Source organism: Vidua macroura, chromosome 39 (assembly GCF_024509145.1).
Source record: "Vidua macroura isolate BioBank_ID:100142 chromosome 39, ASM2450914v1, whole genome shotgun sequence".
Classification (NCBI taxonomy): domain Eukaryota; kingdom Metazoa; phylum Chordata; class Aves; order Passeriformes; family Viduidae; genus Vidua; species Vidua macroura.
This window is the reverse complement of record NC_071609.1, coordinates 303,609-330,918: the sequence shown is the minus strand read 5'-3', so window position 1 is coordinate 330,918 and position 27,310 is coordinate 303,609. Positions and strand designations below refer to the sequence as shown.

General features: G+C 46.2%; 1 protein-coding gene across 1 annotated transcript in view; it reads left to right on the top strand.

Moving 5' to 3' along the window:
- BRD4 (bromodomain containing 4) overlaps positions 1 to 27,310 on the top strand; it is a 59,028-nt gene that overhangs the window by 1,364 nt on the left and 30,354 nt on the right. Inside the window, 10 exon segments of the mRNA XM_054002296.1 lie at positions 10,110 to 10,187; positions 13,317 to 13,428; positions 15,323 to 15,641; positions 17,663 to 17,800; positions 18,151 to 18,286; positions 18,797 to 19,080; positions 23,537 to 23,899; positions 26,984 to 27,022; positions 27,024 to 27,086; positions 27,088 to 27,114. Coding sequence (XP_053858271.1) covers positions 13,409 to 13,428; positions 15,323 to 15,641; positions 17,663 to 17,800; positions 18,151 to 18,286; positions 18,797 to 19,080; positions 23,537 to 23,899; positions 26,984 to 27,022; positions 27,024 to 27,086; positions 27,088 to 27,114 — 1,389 coding nt within the window. The 5' untranslated portion in view covers positions 10,110 to 10,187; positions 13,317 to 13,408.

The window sequence follows — 27,310 nt, the reverse complement described above, 5'->3', positions numbered from 1 at the left end:
TTTTGGGATGTTTTAGGATGGGGATGAAGCGCTGAGGGAATTCCCAGGGTTTTTGGGATGGGATTTGGGAACATGAGAGAATTTTTGGGGATTTTTGGGATGGGAATGGGACACTGAGGCAATTCCTGGATGTTTTGGGATGGGAATAAAACACTGAGGGAATTTTGGGATGTTTTAGGATGGAGATGGAACACTGAGGGAATCTCTGGGATTTTTGGGATGGGAATTGGGACACTGAGGGAATTCCTGGTTTTTATAGGGTGGGAATTGGGAAAATGAGAGAATTTTTGGCTTTTTTTGGGATGGGAATGAAACGCTGAGGGAATTCCTGGGTGTTTTGGGATGGGAATGGGACACTGAGAGAATTCCTGGGTGTTTTGGGATGGGAATAAAACGCTGGGGGAATTCCTGGATGTTTTGGGGTGGGAATTGGGAATACTGAGGGAATTCCTGGATGTTTAAGGATGGGAACATGAGGGAATTTTTGGGTATTTTTGGGATGGGAATTGGGACACTGAGGGAATTCCTGGGATTTTTGGGATGGGAGTGGGACACTGAGAGAATTCCCAGTCCTTTTGGGATGAGGAGTGCACACTGAGGGAATTCCCAGTTTTTTTGGGGATGGAAAGGGCACACTGAGGGAATTCTGGATGTTTTAGGTTGGGAATTGGGAACATGAGGGAATTCCTGGGATGGGAATTGGGAACATGAGGGAATTCCTGGGATGGGAATTGGGAACATGAGGGAATTCCTGGGATGGGAATTGGGAACATGAGGGAATTCCTGGGATGGGAATTGGGAACATGAGGGAATTCCTGGGATGGGAATTGGGAACATGAGGGAATTTTTGGGATGGGGATGGGACACTGAGGGAATTCCGGATGTTTTGGGATGGGGATGGAGCACTGAGGGAATTCCTGGGATTTTTGGGATGGGAATTGGGAACGTGAGGGAATTCCCATTTTATTTGGGATGGAAAGTGCTCACTGAGGGAATTCCTGGGATTTTTAGGATGTTGATGGAACACTGAGAAAATTCCTAGGAATTTTGGGATGGAAAACAAACACTGAGGGAGTTCTGGGATTTTTGGGATGGGAATGGGACATTGAGGGAATTCCTGGGATTTTTGGGATGGGAATTGGGAACATGAGGGAATTTTTGGGGATTTTTGGGATGGGAATAAAACACTGAGGGAATTCCTGGGACTTTTGGGATAGGGGTGAAGCACTGAGGGAATTCCCGGGATTTTGGGGATGGGAATTGGGAACATGAAGCAATTCCCAGGATTGGAATGGGACACTGAGGGAATTTTGGGATGTTTTGGGATGGGAATAAAACACTGAGGGAATTCCTGGGATTTTTTGGGATGGGGATGGGACACTGAGGGAATTCCTGGGATTTTTGGGATGGGAATGGGACACTGAGGGAATTCCTGGATTTTTTTGGGGATGGGAATTTGGAACCTGAAGGAATTCCTGAGGTTTTAGGGATGGGAATTGGGAACCTGAGGGAATTTCTGGGAATTTAGGGATTGGAATTTGGAACCTGAAGGAATTCCCAGGTGTTTTGGGCAGGAAATTCAGAACTTGAGGGAATTCCCAAAGTTTTGGGACAGGAATTTAAAACCTGAGGGAGTTCTTGTGTATTTTGGGGTCGGCATTCCCAGCCTGAGGGAATTCCCAAGGTTTTAGGGATGGGAATTGTGAGCCTGAGGGAATTCCTGAGGTTTTGGGGTGGGAATTCCCAGCCTGAGGGGATTCCTGGATATTTTGGGATGGGAATTTGGAACCTGAGGGAATTCCTGAGGTTTTAGGGATGGGAATTTGGAACCTGAGGGAATTCCTGAGGTTTTGGGGCGGGAATTCCCAGCCTGAGGGAATTCCCAAGGTTTTGGGGCTGGAATTCCCAGCCTGAGGGAATTCCTGGATATTTTGGGATGGAAATTTGGAACCTGAGAGAATTCCTGAGGTTTTGAGGTTGGAATTCCCAGCCTGAGGGAATTCCTGAAGTTTTGGGGTGGGAATTTGGAGCCTGAGGGAATTCCTGGATATTTTGGGATGGGAATTTGGAACCTGAGGGAATTTCCAATGTTTTAGGGATGGGAATTTAGAGCTTGAGCGAATTCCTGAAGTTTTGAGGTTGGAATTCCCAGCCTGAGGGGATTCCTGGATTTATTTGGGATGGGAATTTGGAAGATGAGGGAATTCTTGTGTATTTTGGGGTTGGAATTCCCAGCCTGAGGGAATTCCTGAGGTTTTGAGGTTGGAATTCCCAGCCTGAGGGAATTCCTGAGGTTTTAGGGATGGGAATTTGGAGCCTGAGGGAATTCCTGGATATTTTGGGATGGGAATTGTGAGCCTGAGGAAATTCCCAATGTTTTGGGGCTGGAATTTCCAGCCTGAGGAAATTCCTGGATATTTTGGATGGAATTTGGAACCTGAGGGAATTCCAGAGGTTTTAAGGATGGAATTCCCAGCCTGAGGGCATTCCTGAGGTTTTGAGGATGGAATTCCCAGCCTGAGGGAATTCCAGAGGTTTTGAGGTTGGAATTCCCAGCCTGAGGGAATTCCTGAAGTTTTGGGGTGGGAATTCCCAGCCTGAGGGAATTCCTGGATATTTTGGGCTGGGAATTTGGAACCTGAGGGAATTCCCAATGTTTTGGGATGGGAATTTAGAGCTTGAGCGAATTCCTGAAGTTTTGAGGTTGGAATTCCCAGCCTGAGGGAATTCCTGGATTTATTTGGGATGGGAATTTGGAAGATGAGGGAATTCTTGTGTATTTTGGGGTTGGAATTCCCAGCCTGAGGGAATTCCTGAAGTTTTGGGGTGGGAATTCCCAGCCTGAGGGAATTCCTGAGGTTTTGAGGATGGAATTCCCAGCCTGAGGGAATTCCTGAGGTTTTAGGGATGGGAATTTGGAGCCTGAGGGAATTCCTGGATATTTTGGGATGGGAATTGTGAGCCTGAGGGAATTCCTGAGGTTTTGGGGTGGGAATTCCCAGCCTGAGGGAATTCCTGGATATTTTGGGATGGAAATTTGGAACCTGAGGAAATTTCCAATGTTTTGGGGTGGGAATTTAGAGCTTGAGCGAATTCCTGAAGTTTTGAGGTTGGAATTCCCAGCCTGAGGGGATTCCTGGATTTGTTTGGGATGGGAATTTGGAACCTGAGGGAATTCCTGTGTATTTTGGGGCTGGAATTCCCAACCTGAGGGAATTCCTGAGGTTTTAGGGATGGGAATTTGGAGCCTGAGGGAATTCCTGGATATTTTGGGATGGGAATTGTGAGCCTGAGGAAATTCCCAATGTTTTGGGGCTGGAGTTTCCAGCCTGAGGAAATTCCTGGATATTTTGGGATGGGAATTTGGAACCTGAGGGAATTCCAGAGGTTTTAAGGATGGAATTCCCAGCCTGAGGGAATTCCTGAGGTTTTGGGGTGGGAATTTCCAGCCTGAGGAAATTCCCAAGGTTTTAGGGATGGGAATTTGGAGCCTGAGGGAATTCCCAAAATTTTGGAGTTAGAGTTTCCAGCCTGAGGGAATTCCCAAGGTTTTGGGGCTGAAATTCCCAGCCTGAGGGAATTCCTGGGTATTTTCGGATGGGAATTTGGAGCCTGAGGGAATTCCTGAGGTTTTGAGGATGGAATTCCCAGCCTGAGGGAATTCCTGGATATTTTGGGATGGGAATTTGGAACCTGAGGGAATTCTGGAGGTTTTGAGGATGGAATTCCCACCCTGAGACAATTCCTGAGGTTTTGAGGTTGGAATTCCCAGCCTGAGGGAATTCCAGAGGTTTTGAGGATAGAATTCCCAGCCCGAGGGAATTCCTGGATATTTTGGGATTGGAATTTGGAGCCTGAGGGAATTCCTGGGTATTTTGGGGCTGGAATTTCCAGCCTGAGGGAATTCCTGGGTATTTTGGGATTGGAATTCCCAGCTTGAGGGAATTCCTGAGGTTTTGAGGATGGAATTGTGAGCCTGAGGGGATTCCTGAAGTTTTGGGGCTGGGAATTTGGAACCTGAGGGAATTCCTGGATATTTTGGGATGGGAATTTGGAACCTGAGGGAATTCCTGGATATTTTGGGCTGGGAATTTGGAACCTGAGGGAATTCCCGAGGTTTTGAGGTTGGAATTCCCGAGGTTTTGAGGATGGAATTCCCAGCCTGAGGGAATTCCTGGATATTTTGGGATGGGAATTTGGAACCTGAGGGAATTCCCGAGGTTTTGGGCTGGCAATCCCTCTCCCCCTGCCATTCCCTTGGATTTCACCCCCCAGAATTCCCCAATTTCCCTGGGATGAGCCCAAAGCCTCCTGGGCAGGGTTTTCCCGGGAAAGCTTTCCCTGGCGCTGGGTGAAGCCGGGGTTAATTAGCCGCTAATTAGCGCTTAATGAGCCGGGGGTGGGGCTGGAGGAGCTGGGGGAGGGGCCGGGATTTTGGGAGCTTGGGCGTTTGGAGCAGCACCGCCCAAAGTTGGGGGATTTTGGGATCATTTCCCAAAGTTTGGGGGATTTTGGGATCATTTCCCAAAGTTTGGGGGATTTGGGATCATTTCCCAAAGTTTTGAAGGATTTTGGGATCATTTCCCAAAGTTTTGAGGGATTTTGGGATCATTTCCCAAAGTTTGGGGGATTTGGGATCATTTCCCAAAGTTTTGAGGGATTTTGGGATCCTTTCCCAAAGTTTGGGGGATTTTGGGATCATTTCCCAAAGTTTGGGGGATTTGGGATCCTTTCCCAAAGTTTGGGGGATTTTGGGATCATTTCCCAAAGTTTGGGGGATTTTGGGATCATTTCCCAAAGTTTTGAGGGATTTTGGGATCATTTCCCAAAGTTTGAGGGATTTTGGGATCCTTCCCAAAGTTTGGGGGATTTGGGATCATTTCCCAAAGTTTGAGGGATTTTGGGATCCTTCCCAAAGTTTTGAAGGATTTTGGGGTCTTTTCCCAAAGTTTGGGGGATTTGGGATCATTTCCCAAAGTTTGGGGGATTTGGGATCATTTCCCAAAGTTTGGGGGATTTTGGGATCATTTCCCAAAGTTTGGGGGATTTTGGGATCATTTCCCAAAGTTTTGAGGGATTTTGGGATCATTTCCCAACGTTTGGGGGATTTTGGGATCATTTCCCAAAGTTTGGGGGATTTTGGGATCATTTCCCAAAGTTTGAGGGATTTTGGGATCCTTCCCAAAGTTTGGGGGATTTGGGATCATTTCCCAAAGTTTGAGGGATTTTGGGATCCTTCCCAAAGTTTGGGGGATTTTGGGATCCTTCCCAAAGTTTGGGGGATTTGGGATCATTTCCCAAAGTTTGAGGGATTCTGGGATCATTTTCTGAATTCTGGATGTGATTTTGGGATCATTTCCCAAAGTTTTGGGGGATTTTGGGATCATTTCCCAAAGTTTGGGGGATTTGGGATCCTTTCCCAAAGTTTGGGGGATTTTGGGATAATTTCCCAAAGTTTGGGGGATTTTGGGATCATTTCCCAAAGTTTGGGGGATTTGGGATCCTTTCCCAAAGTTTGGGGGATTTTGGGATCATTTCCCAAAGTTTGAGGGATTTTGGGATCATTTCCCAAAGTTTGGGGGATTTTGGGATCATTTCCCAAAGTTTGGGGGATTTTGGGATCATTTCCCAAAGTTTGGGGGATTTGGGATCATTTCCCAAAGTTTGGGGGATTTTGGGATCATTTCCAAAAGTTGGGGGGATTTTGGGATCATTTCCCAAAGTTTTGAGGGATTTTGGGATCCTTTCCCAAAGTTTGGGGGATTTTGGGATCCTTCCCAAAGTTTTGAAGGATTTTGGGGTCTTTTCCCAAAGTTTGGGGGATTTTGGGATCCTTCACAAAGTTTTGAGGGATTTTGGGATCCTTCCCAAAGTTTGGGGGATTTTGGGATCCTTTTCTGAATTCTGGGGGTGATTTTGGGATCATTTCCCAAAGTTTGGGGGATTTTGGGATCATTTCCCAAAGTTTTGAGGGATTTTGGGATCATTTCCCAAAGTTTGGGGGATTTTGGGATCATTTCCCAAAGTTTGGGGGATTTGGGATCATTTCCCAAAGTTTGGGGGATTTGGGATCATTTCCCAAAGTTGGGGGATTTTGGGATCATTTCCCAAAGTTGGGGGATTTTGGGATCATTTCCCAAAGTTTGAGGGATTTTGGGATCATTTCCCAAAGTTTGGGGGATTTTGGGATCCTTCCCAAAGTTTTGAGGGATTTTGGGATCATTTCCCAAAGTTTGGGGGATTTTGGGATCTTTTCCCAAAGTTGGGGGATTTTGGGATCCTTCCCAAAGTTTGGGGGATTTGGGGATCATTTCCCAAAGTTTTGAGGGATTTTGGGGTCATTTCCCAAAGTTTGGGGGATTTTGGGATCCTTCCCAAAGTTTGGGGGATTCTGGGGATCATTTCCCAAAGTTTGGGGGATTTTGGGATCATTTCCCAAAGTTTGGGGGATTTGGGGATTCTTTTCTGAATTCTGGGGGTGATTTTGGGATCTTTTCCCAAAGTTTTGAGGGTTTTGGGATCTTTTCCCAAAGTTTGAGGGATTTTGGGATCCTTCCCAAAGTTTTGAGGGATTTTGGGATCATTTCCCAAAGTTTGGGGGATTTTGGGATCTTTTCCCAAAGTTGGGGGATTTTGGGATCCTTCCCAAAGTTTGGGGGATTTGGGGATCATTTCCCAAAGTTTTGAGGGATTTTGGGGTCATTTCCCAAAGTTTGGGGGATTTTGGGATCCTTCCCAAAGTTTGGGGGATTCTGGGGATCATTTCCCAAAGTTTGGGGGATTTTGGGATCATTTCCCAAAGTTTGGGGGATTTGGGGATTCTTTTCTGAATTCTGGGGGTGATTTTGGGATCTTTTCCCAAAGTTTTGAGGGTTTTGGGATCTTTTCCCAAAGTTTGAGGGATTTTGGGATCCTTCCCAAAGTTTGGGGGATTTTGGGATCATTTTCTGAATTCTGGATGGGATTTTGGGATCATTTCCCAAAGTTTGGGGGATTTTGGGATCTTTACCCAAAGTTTGAGAGATTTTGGGGTCATTTTCTGAATTGTGGATGTGATTTTGGGATCTTTTCCCAAAGTTTTGAGGGTTTTGGGGTCTTTTCCCAAAGTTTGAGGGATTTGGGATCATTTTCTGAATTCTGGATGTGATTTTGGGATCCTTTCCCGAAGTTTGGGGAGGATTTTGGGATCCTTTCCTAAATTTTGGGGTGATTGGAGCCGCAATTTTGGGGTTGTTTGGGGGTCTGGTGTCAAATTTTGGGGTGTTTTGAGCATTTCTTGTCAAAGTTTTGGGGGGTTTGAGGTTCAATTCCCAAAATTTGGGGTTATTTGAGGATCAATTCCCAAAATTTGGGGTCATTTGAGGATTAATTCCAAAAATTTGGGGTTATTTGAAGATTAATTCCCAAAATTTGGGGTTATTTGGGGATCAATTCCCAAAATTTGGGGTTATTTGGGGATTAATTCCCAAAATTTGGGGTTATTTGAGGTTCAATTCCCAAAATTTGGGGTTATTTGGGGATTAATTCCCAAAATTTGGGGTTATTTGAGGTTCAATTCCCAAAATTTGGGGTTGTTTGGGGATCAATTCCCAAAATTTGGGGTCATTTGGGGATTAATTCCCAAAATTTGAGTGTCATTCCCAAAGTTTGGGGTTATTTGAGGATCATTCTCAAAATTTTGGGATTATTTAAGGATCAATTCTCAAAATTTTGGGATTATTTAAGGATCAATTTTCAGAATTTTGGGATTATTTAAGGATCTTTCCCGAAGTTTTGGGGTTTTTTAAGGATAACTCCCAAGATTTTGGTGTTATTTTAGAATCATTCCCAAATTTTTGAGTGATTTAAGGATAGCTCCCAAAATTTTGGAATTATTTAAGAATCATTTCTAAATTTTGGGGTCATTTAAGGATCAGTTCTCAAATTTTGGGGTCATTTAAGGATCATTCCCAAATTTTTGGGGTTATTTCAGGATAATTTCCCAAAATTTTGGGGTTATTTCAGGATTATTCCCAAAAAATTGGGGTTATTTAAGGATCAATTCCCAAAATTTGAGGATCATTCCCAAAATTTTGGAGTTATTTAAGGAATTGGAAGAAAACTGGAGATTTTTATCCCAAAATTCCTGGGATTGGAATATTTGGGATTTTCCTTTGGAAATTCCTTTGGAATTGGATAAAAATGGGAATTTTCATCCCAAATTTCCTGGGATTGGAATATTTGGGATTTTCCTTTGGGGATTCCTTTGGAATTGAATAAAAATGGGAATTTTCATCCCAAATTTCCTGGGATTGGAATATTTGGGATTTTCCTTTGGGAATTCCCCTGGAATTGAATAAAAATGGGAATTTTCATCCCAAAATTCCTGGGATTGGAATATTTGGGGTTCTCCTTTAGGAATTCCTTTGGAATTGGATAAAATTGGGAATTTTCATCCCAAAATTCCTGGGATTGGAATATTTGGGATTTTCCTTTAGAAATTCTCTTGGAATTGAATAAAAATGGGAATTTTCATCCCAAATTTCCTGGGATTGGAATATTTGGGATTTTCCTTTGGGAATTCTCTTGGAATTGGATAAAAATGGGAATTTTCATCCCAAATTTCCTGGGATTGGAATATTTGAGATTTTCCTTTGGGAATTCTCTTGGAATTGAATAAAAATGGGAATTTTCATCCCAAAATTCCTGGGATTGGAATATTTGGGGTTCTCCTTTAGGAATTCCTTTGGAATTGGATAAAATTGGGAATTTTCATCCCAAAATTCCTGGGATTGAAATATTTGGGATTTTCCTTTGGGAATTCCTTTGGAATTGGATAAAAATGGGAATTTTCATCCCAAATTTCCTGGGATTGGAATATTTGGGATTTTCCTTTAGAAATTCTCTTGGAATTGAATAAAAATGGGAATTTTCATCCCAAATGTCCTGGGATTGAAATATTTGGGATTTTCCTTTGGGAATTCTCTTGGAATTGGATAAAAATGGGAATTTTCATCCCAAATTTCCTGGGATTGGAATATTTGGGATTTTCCTTTGGGAATTCCTTTGGAATTGGATAAAATTGGGAATTTTCATCCCAAAATTCCTGGGATTGAAATATTTGGGTTTTTCTTTGGGAATTCCCCTGGAATTGGATAAAAATGGGAATTTTCATCCCAAATTTCCTGGGCTTGGGTGAAGATTTGGGGAATTCCAAGGGAGAATTCCTGGATTTGGGATTTCTCGAGGTGAATTTGGGGAATTTTCCCCTTTTTTTTTGTTTTTTTTGCCATCCCTGGGCTTGGATTTGGGCTCCACCACTTAAACCCAGCACTAAATGTTCGTTAAGGCCGGTGTTAATTAACCTGGGGGGGTTTGTGGTTCCTTCATTTCCTGGGGGTTTAAATCCCATTTTTGGGGCAATTCAGGGGAGATTTTGGGGCTGAAATTGGGAATTTTGGGGCTGGAATTGGGAATTTTGGGGACAGAATTGGGAATTTTAGGGCCTGAATTGGGAATTTGAGGACTGGAATTGGGAATTTGGGGCCAGAATTGGGAATTTTGGGGCCAGAATTGGGAATTTGGGGCTGGATTTGGGAATTTTAGGGTCAGAATTGGGAATTTGGGGCCAAAATTGGGAATTTTGGGGCTGGGATTGGGAATTTTAGGGCCTGAATTGGGAATTTGGGGCTGAAATTGGGAATCTGGAGCCAGAACTGGGAATTTGGGAACGGGAATTGGGAATTTGGGGCCAGAATTGGGAATTTGGGGCCAGAATTGGGAATTTGGGGCTGGAATTGGGAATTTGGGGCTGGAATTGGGAATCTTAGGGCCTGAGTTGGGAATTTTTGGGACAAAATTGGGAATTTGGGGCCAGATTTGGGAATTTTGAGGTGTGGATTGGGAATATGAGGTCTGGATTTGGAATTTAGGGCTGGAGTTTGGAATTTTGGGGCCAAAATTGGAAATCTGAGGCTGGAATTGGAAATTTTGGGGCCAAAATTGGGAATTTTGAGGCTGGAATTGGAAATTTTGGGGCCAAAATTGGGAATTTTGAGGCTAAAATTGGGAGTTTTGGGGCTAGAATCAGGAATTTATGGAATTCCCTTTTTTTTTATTTTTTTTCCCAGAGCTTTTTCCAGCGTGAGGTGGAAAATGAAGGTCAGGGGCTGAGGGAGCCACACCTGGAAGGGGCACCTGGAACTCAGGTAAATTCCAGCTTTTCCTGCACTCCTGGGGGAAATTCCAGGGATTTTCTTGGAGCAGCCACAAATCCCTCGTTGAAATGGGGATTTGGGGCTGGAAAAATGGGAAAAAACGGGGAAAAAATCCCAAATTTTGGTGTCAAATCCTTATTTTTGCATTGGAATTTCCCCATTTTTGTGGATCCCCATAAAAGCAGGGTGGATTTCCAGGATTTTGGAGGAAATTCCCAAGGTTTTCACCCTCAGGTCGGGATCTAGAGCAGAAATCCCTCCTTGGAATGGGGATTTGGTCTGGAAAAATGGGAAAAAATGGGGAAAAAACACAGAAAAATCCCAAATTTTGGTGCCAAATGCTCATTTTTCCATCAGGATCTCCCCATTTTTGTGGATGCCAATAAAAGCAGGGTGGATTTCCAGGGTTTTGGAGGAAATTCCCAACATTCCCAAGGTTTTTTTCCTCAGAGTCAGGATCTGGAGCAGAAATCCCTCGTTGGAATGTGGATTTGGGGCTGGAAAAAACCGGGAAAATCCCAAATTTTGGTGCCAAATGCTCATTTTTCCATCGGGATCTCCCAATTTTTGTGGATCCCCATAAGAGCAGGGTGGATTTCCAGGGTTTTGGAGGAAATTCCCAAGGTTTTTTTCCTCAGAGTCAGGATCTGGAGCACAAATCCCTCGTTGAAATGCGGATTTGGGGCTGGAAAAAAATGGGAAAATCCCAAATTTTGGTGTCAAATCCTTATTTTTGGATTGGAATTTCCCCATTTTTGTGGATGCCAATAAGAGCAGGGTGGATTTCCAGGATTTTTGAGGAAATTCCCAAGGTTTTCCCTCAGGTCGGGATCTAGAGCAGAAATCCCTCCTTGGAATGGGGATTTGGTCTGGAAAAAAACGGGAAAATCCCAAATTTTGGTGTCAAATCCTTATTTTTGGATTGGAATTTCCCCGTTTTTGTGGATGCCAATAAGAGCAGGGTGGATTTCCAGGATTTTGGAGGAAATTCCCAACATTCCCAAGGTTTTCCCTCTCAGAGTCAGGATCTGGAGCACAAATCCCTCATTGAAATGCGGATTTGGGGCTGGAAAAAAACGGGAAAATCCCAAATTTTGGTGTCAAATCCTCATTTTTCCATCGGGATCTCCCCGTTTTTGTGCATGCCAATAAGAGCAGGGTGGATTTCCAGGATTTTGGAGGAAATTCCCAAGGTTTTCCCCCTCAGGTCGGGATCTAGAGCAGAAATCCTTCCTTGGAATGGGGATTTGGTCTGGAAAATGGGAAAAAAACTGGAAAAAACCCCGAAAAATCCCAAATTTTGGTGTCAAATCCTTATTTTTGCATTGGAATTTCCCCATTTTTGTGGATCCCCATAAAATCAGGGTGGATTTCCAGGATTTTGGAGGAAATTCCCAAGGTTTTTTCCTCAGAGTCAGGATCTGGAGCACAAATCCCTCATTGAAATGCGGATTTGGGGCTGGAAAAAAACAGGAAAATCCCAAATTTTGGTGTCAAATCCTTATTTTTGCATTGGAATTTCCCCATTTTTGTGGATCCCAATAAAAGCAGGGTGGATTTCCAGGATTTTGGAGGAAATTCCCAAGGTTTTCCCTCTCAGAGTCAGGATCTGGAGCACAAATCCCTCGTTGGAATGTGGATTTGGGGCTGGAAAAAACCGGGAAAATCCCAAATTTTGGTGTCAAATCCTTATTTTTGCATTGGAATTTCCCCATTTTTGTGGATCCCCATAAGAGCAGGGTGGATTTTCAGGATTTTGGAGGAAATTCCCAAGGTTTTCCCTCAGGTCGGGATCTAGAGCAGAAATCCCTCCTTGGAATGGGGATTTGGTCTGGAAAAAAACGGGAAAATCCCAAATTTTGGTGTCAAATCCTTATTTTTGGATTGGAATTTCCCCGTTTTTGTGGATGCCAATAAGAGCAGGGTGGATTTCCAGGATTTTGGAGGAAATTCCCAACATTCCCAAGGTTTTCCCTCTCAGAGTCAGGATCTGGAGCACAAATCCCTCATTGAAATGCGGATTTGGGGCTGGAAAAAAACGGGAAAATCCCAAATTTTGGTGTCAAATCCTCATTTTTCCATCGGGATCTCCCCGTTTTTGTGCATGCCAATAAGAGCAGGGTGGATTTCCAGGATTTTGGAGGAAATTCCCAAGGTTTTCCCCCTCAGGTCGGGATCTAGAGCAGAAATCCTTCCTTGGAATGGGGATTTGGTCTGGAAAATGGGAAAAAAACTGGAAAAAACCCCGAAAAATCCCAAATTTTGGTGTCAAATCCTTATTTTTGCATTGGAATTTCCCCATTTTTGTGGATCCCCATAAAATCAGGGTGGATTTCCAGGATTTTGGAGGAAATTCCCAAGGTTTTTTCCTCAGAGTCAGGATCTGGAGCACAAATCCCTCATTGAAATGCGGATTTGGGGCTGGAAAAAAAACAGGAAAATCCCAAATTTTGGTGTCAAATCCTTATTTTTGCATTGGAATTTCCCCATTTTTGTGGATCCCAATAAAAGCAGGGTGGATTTCCAGGATTTTGGAGGAAATTCCCAAGGTTTTCCCTCTCAGAGTCAGGATCTGGAGCACAAATCCCTCGTTGGAATGTGGATTTGGGGCTGGAAAAAACCGGGAAAATCCCAAATTTTGGTGTCAAATCCTTATTTTTGCATTGGAATTTCCCCATTTTTGTGGATCCCCATAAGAGCAGGGTGGATTTCCAGGATTTTGGAGGAAATTCCCAAGGTTTTCCCTCAGGTCGGGATCTAGAGCAGAAATCCCTCCTTGGAATGGGGATTTGGGGCTGGAAAAAAACGGGAAAATCCCAAATTTTGGTGCCAAATCCTCATTTTTTCCATCGGGATCTCCCAGTTTTTGTGGATCCCCATAAAAGCAGGGTGGATTTCCAGGATTTTGGCGGAAATTCCCAAGGTTTTCCCTCAGGTCGGGATCTAGAGCAGAAATCCTTCCTTGGAATGGGGATTTGGGGCTGGAAAAAAACGGGAAAATCCCAAATTTTGGTGCCAAATCCTCATTTTTGCATCGGGATCTCCCCGTTTTTGTGGATCCCCATAAAAGCAGGGTGGATTTCCAGGGTTCTGGAGGAAATTCCCAAGGTTTTCCCTCAGGTCGGGGTGTGAGGCCGTGCCTGCAGCCGGGGCAGGATCCATGGAGAAGCCGAGCGATTTCTGACTCCGCGGCGATTCCGGGCTGAAATTCCATGGCCATGTATCCCACGAGGTACCGGGGCTGGCAAACATCCCCAAATCCTGCCCCAGTTCTGCTCCTTGGCCAGGAATTCCTGTCTTTTTCCCCAAATTTCTGCCCTTTCCCCCCAAATTTCTGCCTCTTTCCCCTGAATTTCTGCCTTTTTTCCCCAAATTTCTGCCCCTTTCTCCCCAAATTTCTGCCCTTTCCCTCCAAATTTCTGCCTCTTTTTCCTGAATTTCTGCCCATTTTTCCCAAATTTCTGCCCCTTTCTCCCCAAATTTCTGCCCTTTCCCTCCAAATTTCTGCCTCTTTTCCCTGAGTTTCTGCCCCTTTCCCCCCAAATTTCTGCCTTTTTTCCCCAAATTTCTGCCCCTTTTTCCCAAATTTCTGCCCTTTCCCTCCAAATTTCTGCCCTTTCCCCCCAAATTTCTGCCTTTTTTCCCCAAATTTCTGCCCCTTTCTCCCCAAATTTCTGCCCCTTTCTCCCCAAATTTCTGCCCTTTCCCTCCAAATTTCTGCCTCTTTTTCCTGAATTTCTGCCCCTTTCCCTCCAATTTCTGCCCCTTTTTCCTGAATTTCTGCCCCTTTCCCTCCAATTTCTGCCCCTTTTCCCTGAATTTCTGCCTTTTTTCCCCAAATTTCTGCCCCTTTCTCCCCAAATTTCTGCCCTTTCCCTCCAAATTTCTGCCTCTTTTTCCTGAATTTCTGCCCATTTTTCCCAAATTTCTGCCCCTTTCTCCCCAAATTTCTGCCTCTTTTCCCTGAGTTTCTGCCCCTTTTTCCCAAATTTCTGCCCCTTTTTCCCAAATTTCTGCCCTTTCCCTCCAAATTTCTGCCCTTTCCCTCCAAATCTCTGCCTCTTTTTCCTGAATTTCTGCCCCTTTCCCTCCAATTTCTGCCCCTTTTCCCTGAATTTCTGTCTTTTTCCCCAACATTTCTGCCTTTTTCCCCCAAATTTCTGCCTCTTTTCCCTGAGTTTCTGCCAATTTTTCCCAAATTTCTGCCCCTTTCTCCCCAAATTTCTGCCTTTTTCCCCCAAATTTCTGCCCTTTTCCTCCCAAATTTCTGCCTTTTTCCCCCAAATTTCTGCCCCTTTTCCCCCCAAATTTCTGCCCTTTTCCCCCCAAATTTCTGCCCTTTTCCTCCCATATTTCTGCCCTTTTCCTCCCAAATTTCTGCCCCTTTCCCCCCAGATTTCTGCTCCTTTTTCCCTGATTTTTTTTTTTGCCCCAAATTTCTGCCCCTTTTCCCAAATTCCTCCCTTCTTCCCCCAAATTTCTGCCCCTTTTCCCCCAAATTTCTGTTTCTTTTTTCCTCCAAATTTCAGTCCCAACCCCCCAAATCCACCTCAGGTCCCTCAGGGTGGTCCCAAACCCTCCTCAGGTCCCTCAGGGTGGTCCCAAACCCTCCTCAGGTCCCTCAGGGTGGTCCCAAAGCCACCTCAGGTCCCTCAGGGTGGTCCCAAACCCTCCTCAGGTCCCTCAGGGTGGTCCCAAACCCTCCTCAGGTCCCTCAGGGTGGTCCCAAACCCTTCTCAGGTCCCTCAGGGTGGTCCCAAAGCCACCCCAGGTCCCTCAGGGTGGTCCCAAACCCTCCTCAGGTCCCTCAGGGTGGTCCCAAAGCCACCCCAGGTCCCTCAGGGTGGTCCCAAACCCTCCTCAGGTCCCTCAGGGTGGTCCCAAAGCCACCTCAGCTCCCTCAGGGTGCTCCCAACCCCCTCAGGGTGGTCCCAACCCCCTTAGTGCCACCCCAGGTCCCTCAGGGTGGTCCCAAACCCCTTGGTGCCACCCCAGGTCCCTCAGGGTGGTCCCAACCCCCTTGGTGCCACCTCAGGATCATCCCAACCCCCTTGGTGCCACCCCAGGTCCCTCAGGGTGGTCCCGACCCCCAAATCCGCGCTCGAGCCCTTCCCACCCATCCCCAGGGTCTCCGGTGAGGAATGCAACGGCATCAACGCCATGGCGGCCGAGAGCGGCCCCGGCACGCGCCTGCGGAACCTCCCGGTGCTGCCGGACGCCCTGGACTCCACGCAGCCGTCGGCGGCGCCGGCGCCGGGCCAGGCCCAGCCCGGGGTCGGCGTCGGGGTCAATCCGCCGCCGCCGGAGACGTCCAACCCCAACAAACCCAAGCGCCAAACCAACCAGCTGCAGTATCTGCTCAAGGTGGTCCTCAAGACCCTCTGGAAGCATCAGTTCGCGTGGCCCTTCCAGCAGCCCGTGGACGCCGTCAAGCTCAACCTCCCGGTGAGCTCTGGGCAACGTCGGGGTTCTCCAGGAGTGGGGAATGTTGGGGTTCTCCAGGAGTTGGGGATGCTGAGATTCTCCAGGAGTTGGGGAATATTGAGATTCTCCAGGAGTTGGGGAATGTTGGGGTTCTCCTGGAGTTGGGGAATGTTGGGGTTCTCCAGGAATGGGGAATGTTGGGGTTCTCCAGGAACTGGGGGCTGTTGGGGTTCTCCAGGAGTGGGGAATGTTGGGGTTCTCCAGGAATGGGGAATGTTGGGGTTCTCCAGGAATGGGGTTCTCCAGGAGTTGGGGAATGTTGGGGTTCTCCAGGACTGGGGAATGTTGGGGTTCTCCTGGAGTTGGGGAATGTTGGGGTTCTCCAGGAATGGGGAATGTTGGGGTTCTCCTGGAGTTGGGGAATGTCGGGGTTCTCCAGGAATCTGGGAATCGTGGTGGGTGGGGTTGAGGTGGTGGTTGGATTTGATGATCCAAAGTTGGACTGGATCTAAAGTTGGACTTGATGATCCAAAGCTGGATTTGATGATCCAAAGCTGGATTTGATGATCCAAAGCTGGACTTGATGATCCAAAGCTGGATTTGGTGATCCAAAGTTGGACTTGATGATCCAAAGCTGGACTTGATGCCATGGTTGCATTCAGTGGTCCAATGGTTGGGCTTGATCTCATGGTTGAACGAGATGATCCAGGTGGGGTTTGATGATCCAGTGGTTGGACTTGATCCAACAGTTGGAGTAGATGCTCCAATGGTTGAGTTGATGACCCAGTGGTTGGGTTTCATGACCCAATGGTTGTGTTGATGACCCAATGGTGGAGTTGATGCTCAATGGTGGAGTTGATGACCCAATGGTTGAGTTGATGACCCAGAAGTTGGATTTGATGCTCCAGTGCTTCAGTTGATGATCCAATGGTTGAGTTGATGATCCAACGGTTGGATTTGATGCTCCAATGGCTCCGTTGATGCCCCACTGGTTGAGTTGATGACCCAGTGGTTGAGTTGACAATGCAGTGGTTGGAGTTGATGACCCAATGGTTGTGTTGATGACCCAGTGGTTGAGTTGATGACCCAATGGTTGGGTTTCATGACCCAATGGTTGGATTTGATGACCCAATGGTTGAGTTGATGACCTAATGGTGGAGTTGATGCTCAATGGTGGAGTTGATGACCCAATGGTTGAGTTGATGACCTAATGGTTGGGTTGATGGCCCAGTGGTTGTGTTGATGACCCAATGGTTGAGTTGATGATCCAGTGGTTGCATTGATGACCCAATGGTTGAGTTGATGACTCAGTGGTTGTGTTGATGACCCAATGGTTGAGTTGATGATCCAGTGGTTGCATTGATGACCCAATGGTTGAGTTGATGATCCAGTGGTTGCATTGATGACCCAATGGTTGAGTTGATGACTCAGTGGTTGCATTGATGACCCAATGGTTGAGTTGATGATCCAGTGGTTGTGTTGATGACCCAATGGTTGAGTTGATGATCCAGTGGTTGGAGTTGATGCTCAGTGGTTGCATTGATGACCCAATGGTTGAGTTGATGACCCAATGGTTGAGTTGATGACCCAATGGTTGAGTTGATGACCCAATGGTTGAGTTGATGACCCAATGGTTGTGTTGATGACCCAGTGGTTGAGTTGATGATCCAGTGGTTGGAGTTGATGCTCAGTGGTTGCATTGATGACCCAATGGTTGAGTTGATGACCCAGTGGTTGAGTTGATCACCCAATGGTTGAGTTGATCACCCAATGGTTGAGTTGATGACCCAGTGGTTGTGTTGATGACCCAATGGTTGAGTTGATGATCCAGTGGTTGGAGTTGACAATCCAATGGTTGGAGTTGACGTCTCAGACTTGGACTTGATCAATTTCGGTGCCTTTGGGGTTAAATTTCCTGAATTTTCCCCCGTTTTAATTAAAAATCCCCATTTTTGGGAGAAACCCAGGTGCTGATGAATCCGGGAACAAACCAGAAGAACCCAAACCCTTAAAAATCTCTAAAATCCCCAATTTTTTCCCAGGATTATTATAAAATAATTAAAACTCCGATGGATATGGGAACAATAAAGAAACGCTTGGAAAATAATTATTACTGGAACGCTCAAGAATGTATCCAGGATTTCAACACCATGTTTACAAACTGCTACATCTACAACAAGGTAGGCAGAAATTCCGGGGAATTTTGGGGAAAAAAATGGGAATTCTGGGGAAAATTACAGGGAAATACGGGGGGCAAAACTGGGAATTTCTAGGAAAATTCCAAGGAATTTCGAGGGAAATTCCAGGGAAATTTGAGGGAAAATCTTAGGGAACTTTGGGGAAAATTCCAGGGAGATCTGGGGAAAATTCCAGGGACATACAGGGAAAAAAGCAGGGAATTTTGGGGGAAAAAAGCAGGGAATTTTGGGGGAAATTCCAGGGAAATTTGAGGAAAAATCTCAGGAAATTTTGGGGGAAAAATCTCAGGGAATTTTGGGGAAATTCCTGATTTTTTAATCTCATTTTCCAGCCAGGAGATGACATTGTGCTGATGGCAGAAGCTCTGGAGAAGCTTTTCCTGCAGAAGATCTCGGAGATGACGCAGGAGGAGACGGAAATCGTCATCGCCCAGACCAAGGGCCGGGGCCGCGCCCGCAAGGAACCAGGTGGGGGGTCCCACATTCCCAAAAAATCCCAACATTCCCCTCAAATAATCCCCAAATCTGCAAAATTCCTCCCAAAAATTCCCCAAATTCCCCCCAAAAAACCCCAAAATTCCATCCAAATAATCCCCAAATCTACAAAATTCCCCCCCCCCGAAATTCCCAAAATTTCCCCCAAAAAATCCTGACATTCCCCCCCCGAAAACCCTGAAATCCTCAAAATTTCCCAAAAAATTTCTGCAATTCCTGAAAAAAAATCCAAAAATTCCCCGTGTTCTCCCCCCAAAAAAAGCCAAGATCCTCAAAATTCCCCCCAAAAAACTCCCAGAATTCCCCCCCAAAAATTCCCAGAATTCCCCCCCAAAAAAACCCTGAAATCCTCAAAATTTCCCAAAAAATTCCTGAAAAAAAACTCCCAAAATTCCCCCTCATGTCCTCCCTGTTTCCCATTTTTTCCGCGTATTTTCCCCCGCCCCCATTCCCCCGCCCCCCTGACTCAGTTTCTCCCGGCAGTGCCATCCAAGCCGGGCTCCTCGGCGGTGCCCAACGCCGCCCAAGCCTCGTCCCCGGCGCCGCCGGTGCCGCCGGTGCCGCCGGTGCCGGGCCTGGCGCCGCCGCTGCCGTTCGGCGGCGCCGGCGCGGTGAGCGCCGAGCTGCTGGCGCCGCCCGTGATGACCGTGGTGCCCCCCGTGCCCCCCGCGCCCGCCCCGGCCCCGGCGGCGCCGCCCGTGCCCGCCGCGCCCGCCGCCCTGCAGCCCCACCCGCCCGTCATCCCCACGCCCGCCCAGCCCGTCAAGGTGAGCTTCGTTAGGCGCCGTAATTAGCTTAATTAGGGGCTGCCGTTGGGTTTGGGTTTGGTGGTAATGGTTAGGTAATGGTTAGTTATGTTGTTGTTATTATTATTATTATTGTTATTATTATTATTGTTATTATTGTTATTATTATTATTAGTGCTGTTATTATCATCATTGCTTCATTAGGTACCAATAATTAGTTTAATTAGGGGCTGCCGTTGGGTTTGGGTTTGGTGGTAATGGTTATTTATCTAATTATTTATTATTATTATTATTATTATTATTATTATTATTATTATTATTATTATTATGGGTATTGTTATTCTTGTTATTATTATTATTAGTGCTATTATTATCATCATTGCTTCATTAGGTACCAATAATTAGCTTAATTAGGGACTGCCGTTGGGTTTGGGTTTGGTGGTTGTTAATTTATTATTATTATCATTATTATTACTATTATTATTCTTGTTATTATTATTATTAGTGCTGTTATCATCATTGCTTCATTAGGTACCAATAATTAGCTTAATTAGGGACTGCGGTTGGGTTTGGGTTTGGTGGTGTTAATTTATTATTATTATCATTATTATTATTATTATTACTATTACTATTATTATTCCTGTTATTATTATTGCCACCGTTATTATTATTATAATCATTGCTTCGTTAGGCACCAGTAATTAGCTTAATTAGGGACTGCCATTGGGTTTGGGTTTGGTGGTGTTAATTTATTATTGCTATTATTATTATTTTTGTTACTGTTATTATTGCTGTTACTATTATTATTGCCACTGTTATTATTATCATTGTCGTTGGTTCGTTAGGTACCAGTAATTAGCTTAATTAGGGACTGCCGTTGGGTTTGGGTTTGGTGGTAATTATTTTTTTTTTTTTATTATTATTATTAGTATTACTATTATTATTCCTGTTATTATTATTGCCACCGTTATTATTATTATTTATCGTTGCTTCGTTAGGCACCAGTAATTAGCTTAATTAGGGACTGCGGTTGGGTTTGGGTTTGGTGGGTAATGGTTAGTTATTTAATTTTTTTATTATTATTATTATTGCCGTTATTGCCACCGTTATTGTTATTATTATTATTATCGTTGCTTCATTAGGTACCAGTAATTAGCTTAATTAGGGGACCTGCAGTTGGGTTTTGGGTGTGGTGGTAATTTATTGTTGTTGTTGTTGTTATTACTGTTATTGTTACCATTTTTATTGTCATTAATTATTATTATTATTATCATTACCGTTGCTTCATTAGGCACCCGTAATTAACTTAATTAGGGACTGGGGTTGGGTTTGGGTTTGGTGCTGTTAATTGTTGCTAATTTGTTGTCATTATTGTTATTACTGTTATTGTTGTTTTCATTGTCATTACCATTGCTTCGTTAGGCACCCGTAATTAGCTTAATTAGGGACTGGGGTTGGGTTTGGGTGTGGTGGTGGAGATAATTATTGGGGTTTTTATTAGCACGGATTTCATTATCGTTATCATTGCTTTATTAGGCACCCATAATTAGCTTAATTAGATTAATGACCGTAATTAGATCTTGGAGTAGCAACCGCAAACCCCAAAATTCCAACGAACGATCCCAAAGCAGAAACCCCCAAACCCCAAAATTCAACGAACCGATCCCAAAGCAGAAACCCCAAAATTCCAATGAACGATCCCAAAGCAGAAACCCCAAACCCCAAAATTCCAACGAACGATCCCAAAGCAGAAACCCCAAAACCCCCAACGAACGCCCCCAAATCAGAAGCCCCAAAACCCCAATGAACGCCTACAAAGCAGAGACTCCAAAACCCCCACCGAACGCCCCCAAATCCGAAACCCCAAAACCCAAATTCCAACAAACGATCCCAGAGCAGAAACCCCAAATCCCCAAGGAACGCCCCCAAAACAGAAAACCCCCAAATCCCCAACGAACGCCCCCAAATCAGAACCCCCAAAACCCCAACGAACGCCCCTAAATCCAAAACTCCAAACCCCAAAACCCCCAACGAACAATCCAGAGCAGAACCCCCAAAACCCCAACGAACGCCCCCAAATCCGAACCCCAAATCCCCAACGAAACACCCCCAAATCAGAAACTCCAAACCCCAAAAACCCCAAACGAACGCCCCCAAATCCAAAACTCCAAACCCAAAACCCAACGAACGCCCCCAAATCCAAAACTCCAAACCCCAAAACCCCCAACGAACGCCCCCCAAATCAGAACCCCCAAAACCCCAATGAACGCCTACAAAGCAGAGACTCCAAATCCCCAACGAACGCCCCCAAATCAGAAACCCCAAAACCCCAAATCCCCACCGAACGCCCCCAAATCCGAAACTCCAAAACCCAAAATTCCAATGAGCGATCTCAAATCAGAAACCCCCAAAACCCCAACGAACGCCCCCCAAATCAGAACCCCAAATCCCCAACGAACGCCCCCAAATCCAAAACTCCAAACCCCAAAACCCCAACGAGCGCCCCCCAAATCCGAACCCCAAAACCCCAACGAATGCCCCCAAATCCGAAACTCCAAACCCCAAAACCCCAACGAACAATCCAGAGCAGAACCCCCAAATCCCCAACGAACGCCCCCCAAATCAGAAGCCCCAAAACCCCAATGAACGCCTACAAAGCAGAGACTCCAAAACCCCAATGAATGTCCCCAAATCAGAAACTCCAAACCCCAAAACCCCACCGAACGCCCCCAAATCCGAAACTCCAAACCCCAAAACCCCAATGAACGCCCCCAAATACGAAAACTCCAAAACCCAAAATTCCAATGAGCGATCTCAAATCAGAAACCCCCAAATCCCCAACGAACGCCCCCAAATCCGAACCCCAAAACCCAAATTCCAACAAACGATCCCAGAGCAGAAATCCCAAATCCCCAAGGAACGCCCCCAAATCCGAACCCCCAAACCCCAACGAACGCCCCCAAATCCGAACCCCTAAATCCCCAAGGAAAACGCCCCCAAATCAGAACCCCCCAAAACCCCAATGAACGCCCCCAAATCAGGAACTCCAAAACCCCAAGGAACGCCCCCAAATCCGAACCCCCAAATCCCCAAGGAACGCCCCCAAATCCGAAACCCCAAACCCCAAATCCCCAAGGAACGCCCCCAAATCCGAACCCCAAATCCCCAAGGAACGCCCCCAAATCCGAACCCCCCAAACCCCCAAAACCCCAAGGAACGCCCCCAAATCCGAACCCCAAACCCCAAATCCCCAAGGAACGCCCCCAAATCCGAACCCCAAACCCCAAATCCCCAAGGAACGCCCCCAAATCCGAACCCCAAAACCCAAATTCCAACAAACGATCCCAGAGCAGAAATCCCAAGGTCCCCAACGAACGCCCCCAAATCCGAACCCCCAAATCCCCAAGGAACGCCCCCAAATCCGAACCCCAAGTCCCCAACGAACGCCCCCAAATCCGAACCCCCAAATCCCCAAGGAACGCCCCCAAATCCGAACCCCAAGACCCCAACGAACGCCCCTAAATCCAAAACTCCAAACCCCAAAACCCCAACGAACAATCCCAGAGCAGAACCCCCAAAACCCCAACGAACGCCCCCAAATCCGAACCCCCAAACCCAAATCCCCAAGGAACGCCCCCAAATCCAAACCCCAAAACCCCCAAGGAACGCCCCCAAATCCGAACCCCCAAATCCCCAACGAACGCCCCCAAAATCCGAACCCCAAACCCCAAATCCCCAAGGAACGCCTCCAAATCCGAACCCCAAATCCCCAACGAACGCCCCCAAATCCGAACCCCAAATCCCCAACGAACGCCCCCAAATCCGAACCCCAAACCCCAAATCCCAAGGAACGCCCCCAAATCCGAACCCCCAAATCCCCAACGAACGCCCCCAAATCCGAACCCCAAAACCCAAATTCCAACAAACGATCCCAGAGCAGAACCCCCCAAATCCCCAAGGAACGCCCCAAATCCGAACCCCAAACCCCAAGGGAATGCCCCCAAATCCGAACCCCAAATCCCCAACGAACGCCCCCAAATCAGAACCCCAAGACCCCAACGAACGCCCCCAAATCCAAAACTCCAAACTCCAAAACCCCAACGAACAATCCCAGAGCAGAACCCCCAAAACCCCAACGAACGCCCCCAAAATCCGAAACCCCAAATCCCCAACGAACACCCCCAAATCCGAACCCCAAACCCCAAATCCCCAAGGAACGCCCCCAAATCCGAACCCCAAAACCCCAAATCCCCAAGGAACGCCCCCAAATCCGAACCCCAAACCCCAAATCCCCAAGGAACCGCCCCCAAATCCGAACCCCCAACCCCAAATCCCCAAGGAACGCCCCCAAATCCGAACCCCCAACCCCAAATCCCCAAGGAACGCCCCCAAATCCGAACCCCCAACCCAAAATCCCCAAGGAACGCCCCCAAATCCTAACCCCCGCACCCCAATGCCGTGTGGGTTCCCCCGGCAGACAAAGAAGGGCGTGAAGAGGAAAGCAGACACCACCACTCCCACCGCCATGGACCCCATCCACGACTCCTCCTCGCTGCCCGCCGAGCCCAAGGCCACCAAGCTGGGCCCGCGGCGCGAGGGCGGCCGGCCCCTCAAGCCCCCCAAGAAGGAGATCCCGGACTCGCAGCAGCACCCGGCCGAGCCGCGCGGCTCCAAGGCCTCGGAGCAGCTCAAGTACTGCGGCGGCATCATCAAGGAGATGTTCGCCAAGAAGCACGCGGCCTACGCCTGGCCCTTCTACAAGCCCGTGGACGTGGAGGCGCTGGGGCTGCACGACTACTGCGACATCATCAAACACCCCATGGACCTCAGCACCATCAAGGTCGGGGGGGACGGGGGGGGGAAATGGGGTTTGGGAGGGGGGAAGGAATGGGAAAAATGGGGTTTGGGAGGGGAAAAAACGGGGGGGAAGTGGGGTTTGGGAGGGAGGAAATGGGGAAAAATGGGGGAAAAATTGGGTTTGGGAGGGGGGAAATGGGGGGGAAGGGGGAAATGGGGGGGAATGGGGGGAAATGGGGTTTGGAGGGGGGAAATGGGGGAAATGGGGGGGAAACGGGAGGGAAATGGGGGGAATGGGTTTGGGAGGGGGGAAATGGGGGGAAATGGGGGAATGGGGTTTGGGAGGGGGGAAATGGGGTTTGGGAGGGGGGGAATGGGGTTTGGGAGGGGGAAATGGGGAGAAATGGGGTTTGGGAGGGGAAAAATGGGGGGGAAGTGGGGTTTGGAGGGAGGAAATGGGGTTTGAGAGGGGGGAAATGGGGTTTGGGAGGGTGAAAAATGGGGAAAAACGGGTTTGGGAGGGGAAAAATGGGGAAAAACGGGGTTTGGGGAGGGGGAAATGGGGAGGAAATGGGGTTTGGGATGGGGGGAAATGGGGTTTGGGAGGGGGAAATGGGGGGGGAAGGGGTTTGGGAGGGGGGGGAAATGGGGAAAAACAGGGTTTGGGAGGGGGGAAATGGGGGGAATTGGGGTTTGGGAGGGGGGAAATGGGGAGAAATGGGGTTTGGGAGGGGGGAATGGGGAGAAATGGGGTTTGGGAGGGGAAAAAATGGGGAGAAAATGGGGTTTGGGAGGGGGGGAAATGGGGAGAAATGGGGTTTGGGAGGGAAAAAATGGGGAGGGAAAATGGGGGTTTGGGAGGGGGGGAATGGGGTTTGGGAGGGGGGAAATGGGGGGGGAAGGGGTTTGGGAGGGGGGAAATGGGGAAAAACGGGGTTTGGGAGGGGAAAAATGGGGGGGAAACGCGGGGGGAATGGGTTTGGGAGGGGGGAAATGGGGAGAAAATGGGGTTTGGGAGGGGGGAATGGGGGAAATGGGGTTTGGGAGGGGGAAATGGGAAAAATGGGGTTTTGGGGGGTGGAAATGGGGAGAAAATGGGGATTGGGAGGGGGGAATGGGGGAAATGGGGTTGCGAGGGGAAAAATGGGGAGAAATGGGGTTTGGGAGGAGGAAATGGGGAGAAAAAGGGGTTTGGGAGGGAGAAAATGGGGTTTGGGCAGGGGAAATGGGGAGGAAATGGGGTTTTAGGGGGATAAAATGGGTTTGGGGGGTGAAATGCAGAGAAATGGGGTTTTGGGATGGTGAAATGGGGAGAAAAATGGATTTTTAGGGGGATACAATGGGGTTTGGGGGGTGAAATGAGGTTTGGGGGGTAGAAGGGCAGAAAAATGGGGTTTTAGGGAGGTGAAATGGGGGAAAACTGGAATTTAGGGGGATGAAATGGGAAAAAAATGGATTTTGGGGGAATAAAATGGGGGTTTTGGGGGTATGAAGGGGGAAAAAATGGGGGTTTGGGGGATGAAATGGGATTTTAGGGGAATAAAATGGGTTTGGGGAGAATTTCAGGGGGAAAATGGGGGTTTAGGGTGAAAATGGAAATTTACGGGAATAAAATGGGATTTTAGGGGAAATTAAAGGGGTTTTGGGGGGGAATTAATGGGGTTTTGGGGGGCAAAAATGGGATTTTGAGGGGAAAAGACCCAAGATTTTGGAAAAAAAACCCCAATTTTGGCCCATTTCAACGGTGGTTTGGGTTTGGGGATTTTTGGTTTTTTAATTTTTGGTGTTGAGGAGGAAAATCGGCCCCAAATCTTTCCAGGAGAGCTCCTGGAACCCCTAAAATGGATTTTTTTAATTTCAATTTTTAATTTCAAAGGAAAGGGGTTGGGGAAAAATCCCAGGATTTTGGCACCCTTTGGCCAAAAATAGGATTTTTTAAAAATTGAAAATTAGGTGGGTTTTTGACCAAAAATTGTTATTTTTATGGACCCAAAAAAGGGGATTTTCTAACTCAAAATTATTCATTTTTATGGCCCAAAATAAGGAATTTTTTTTTTAACCAAAAATAGCCATTTTTATGGCCAAAAAGAAGAATTTTTTTTACCCCAAAATATTCATTTTTATGGCCTGAAATAAGTACTTTTTAAACAAAACAAACTCATTTTTATAGACCAAAAAAATGGATTTTTGACCAAAAATAGTCATTTTTATAGATGAAAATAAAGGCATTTTTAACCAAAAATCGTTATTTTTGTGGCCTGAAATAAAGATTTTCTTAAACCAAAACTGGAAATTTTTTATGGACCTAAAAAAGTGGGGGTTTTTACCAAAAGTTAATGACTCCAAAAAAAGGGATTTAAAACCCAAAATTATTCATTTTCATGGCCCAAAATAAGGATATTTTAACCAAAAATAGCCATTTTAATGGATGACAATAAAGGCGTTTTTACCCAAAAATAATCATTTTTATGACCCTGAAACGACTTATTTTTTAAGACAAAAATAGTGATTTTTATGGAAGAAAAATACCCAAAACCAGTCATTTTTATGGCCTGAAACGACTTATTTTTTAAGACAAAAGTAGTGATTTTTATGGAAGAAAAAGACTTTTTTTTAACCAAAACCAGTCATTTTTATGGCCTGAAATGAGTTATTTTTAAAACAAAACTAGTGATTTTTATGGAAGAAAAAATACCCAAAACCAGTCATTTTTTATGACCTGAAACAACTATTTTTTAAAACAAAACTAGTGATTTTTATGGAAGAAAAAGACTTTTTTTAACCAAAACCAGTCATTTTTATGGCCTGAAACGACTATTTTTAAAACAAAAGTAGTGATTTTTCTGGAAGAAAAATACTTTAACCAAAACCAGTCATTTTTATGACCTGAAATAACTATTTTTTAAAACAAAACTAGTGATTTTTATGGAAGAAAATATACTTTTTTTTAACCAAAAATAGTCGTTTTTACGACCCAAAACCGTGATTTTTTTACTCAAAACCATCCATTTTCACCCCAAAAACCGATGGTTTTTTTTTTTCCCCAACCCCTCCCCACTCCCCGGTGCGGAATTCGGGTGGAATTTGGGCGGAATTCCCCATTTTTGGTGTTTCTGGGCCGTTGCAGTCCAAGCTGGAGGGCCGCGAGTACCGCGACGCTCAGGAAGTTCGCGGCCGACGTTCGCCTGATGTTCTCCAACTGCTACAAGTACAACCCCGCCGACCACGAGGGTGGTGGCCATGGCCCGCAAGCTCCAGGTGAGGATTCCAGCCAAAAAATTCCCTTTTTTTTCAAAAAAAAAAAAAAAAAAAAAAAAAAAAGTGCTGACTCAGCAAAAAAAAAATTCACCGAATTCAAGTTTTTTTTTTTTGTCGTTGTAGTGAAGGAAATGGGCTCGGTTTTCTCATTTAGGGTCGGTTTTTGCTTCTCCCAGTAGGATTTACCCCCGCTAAA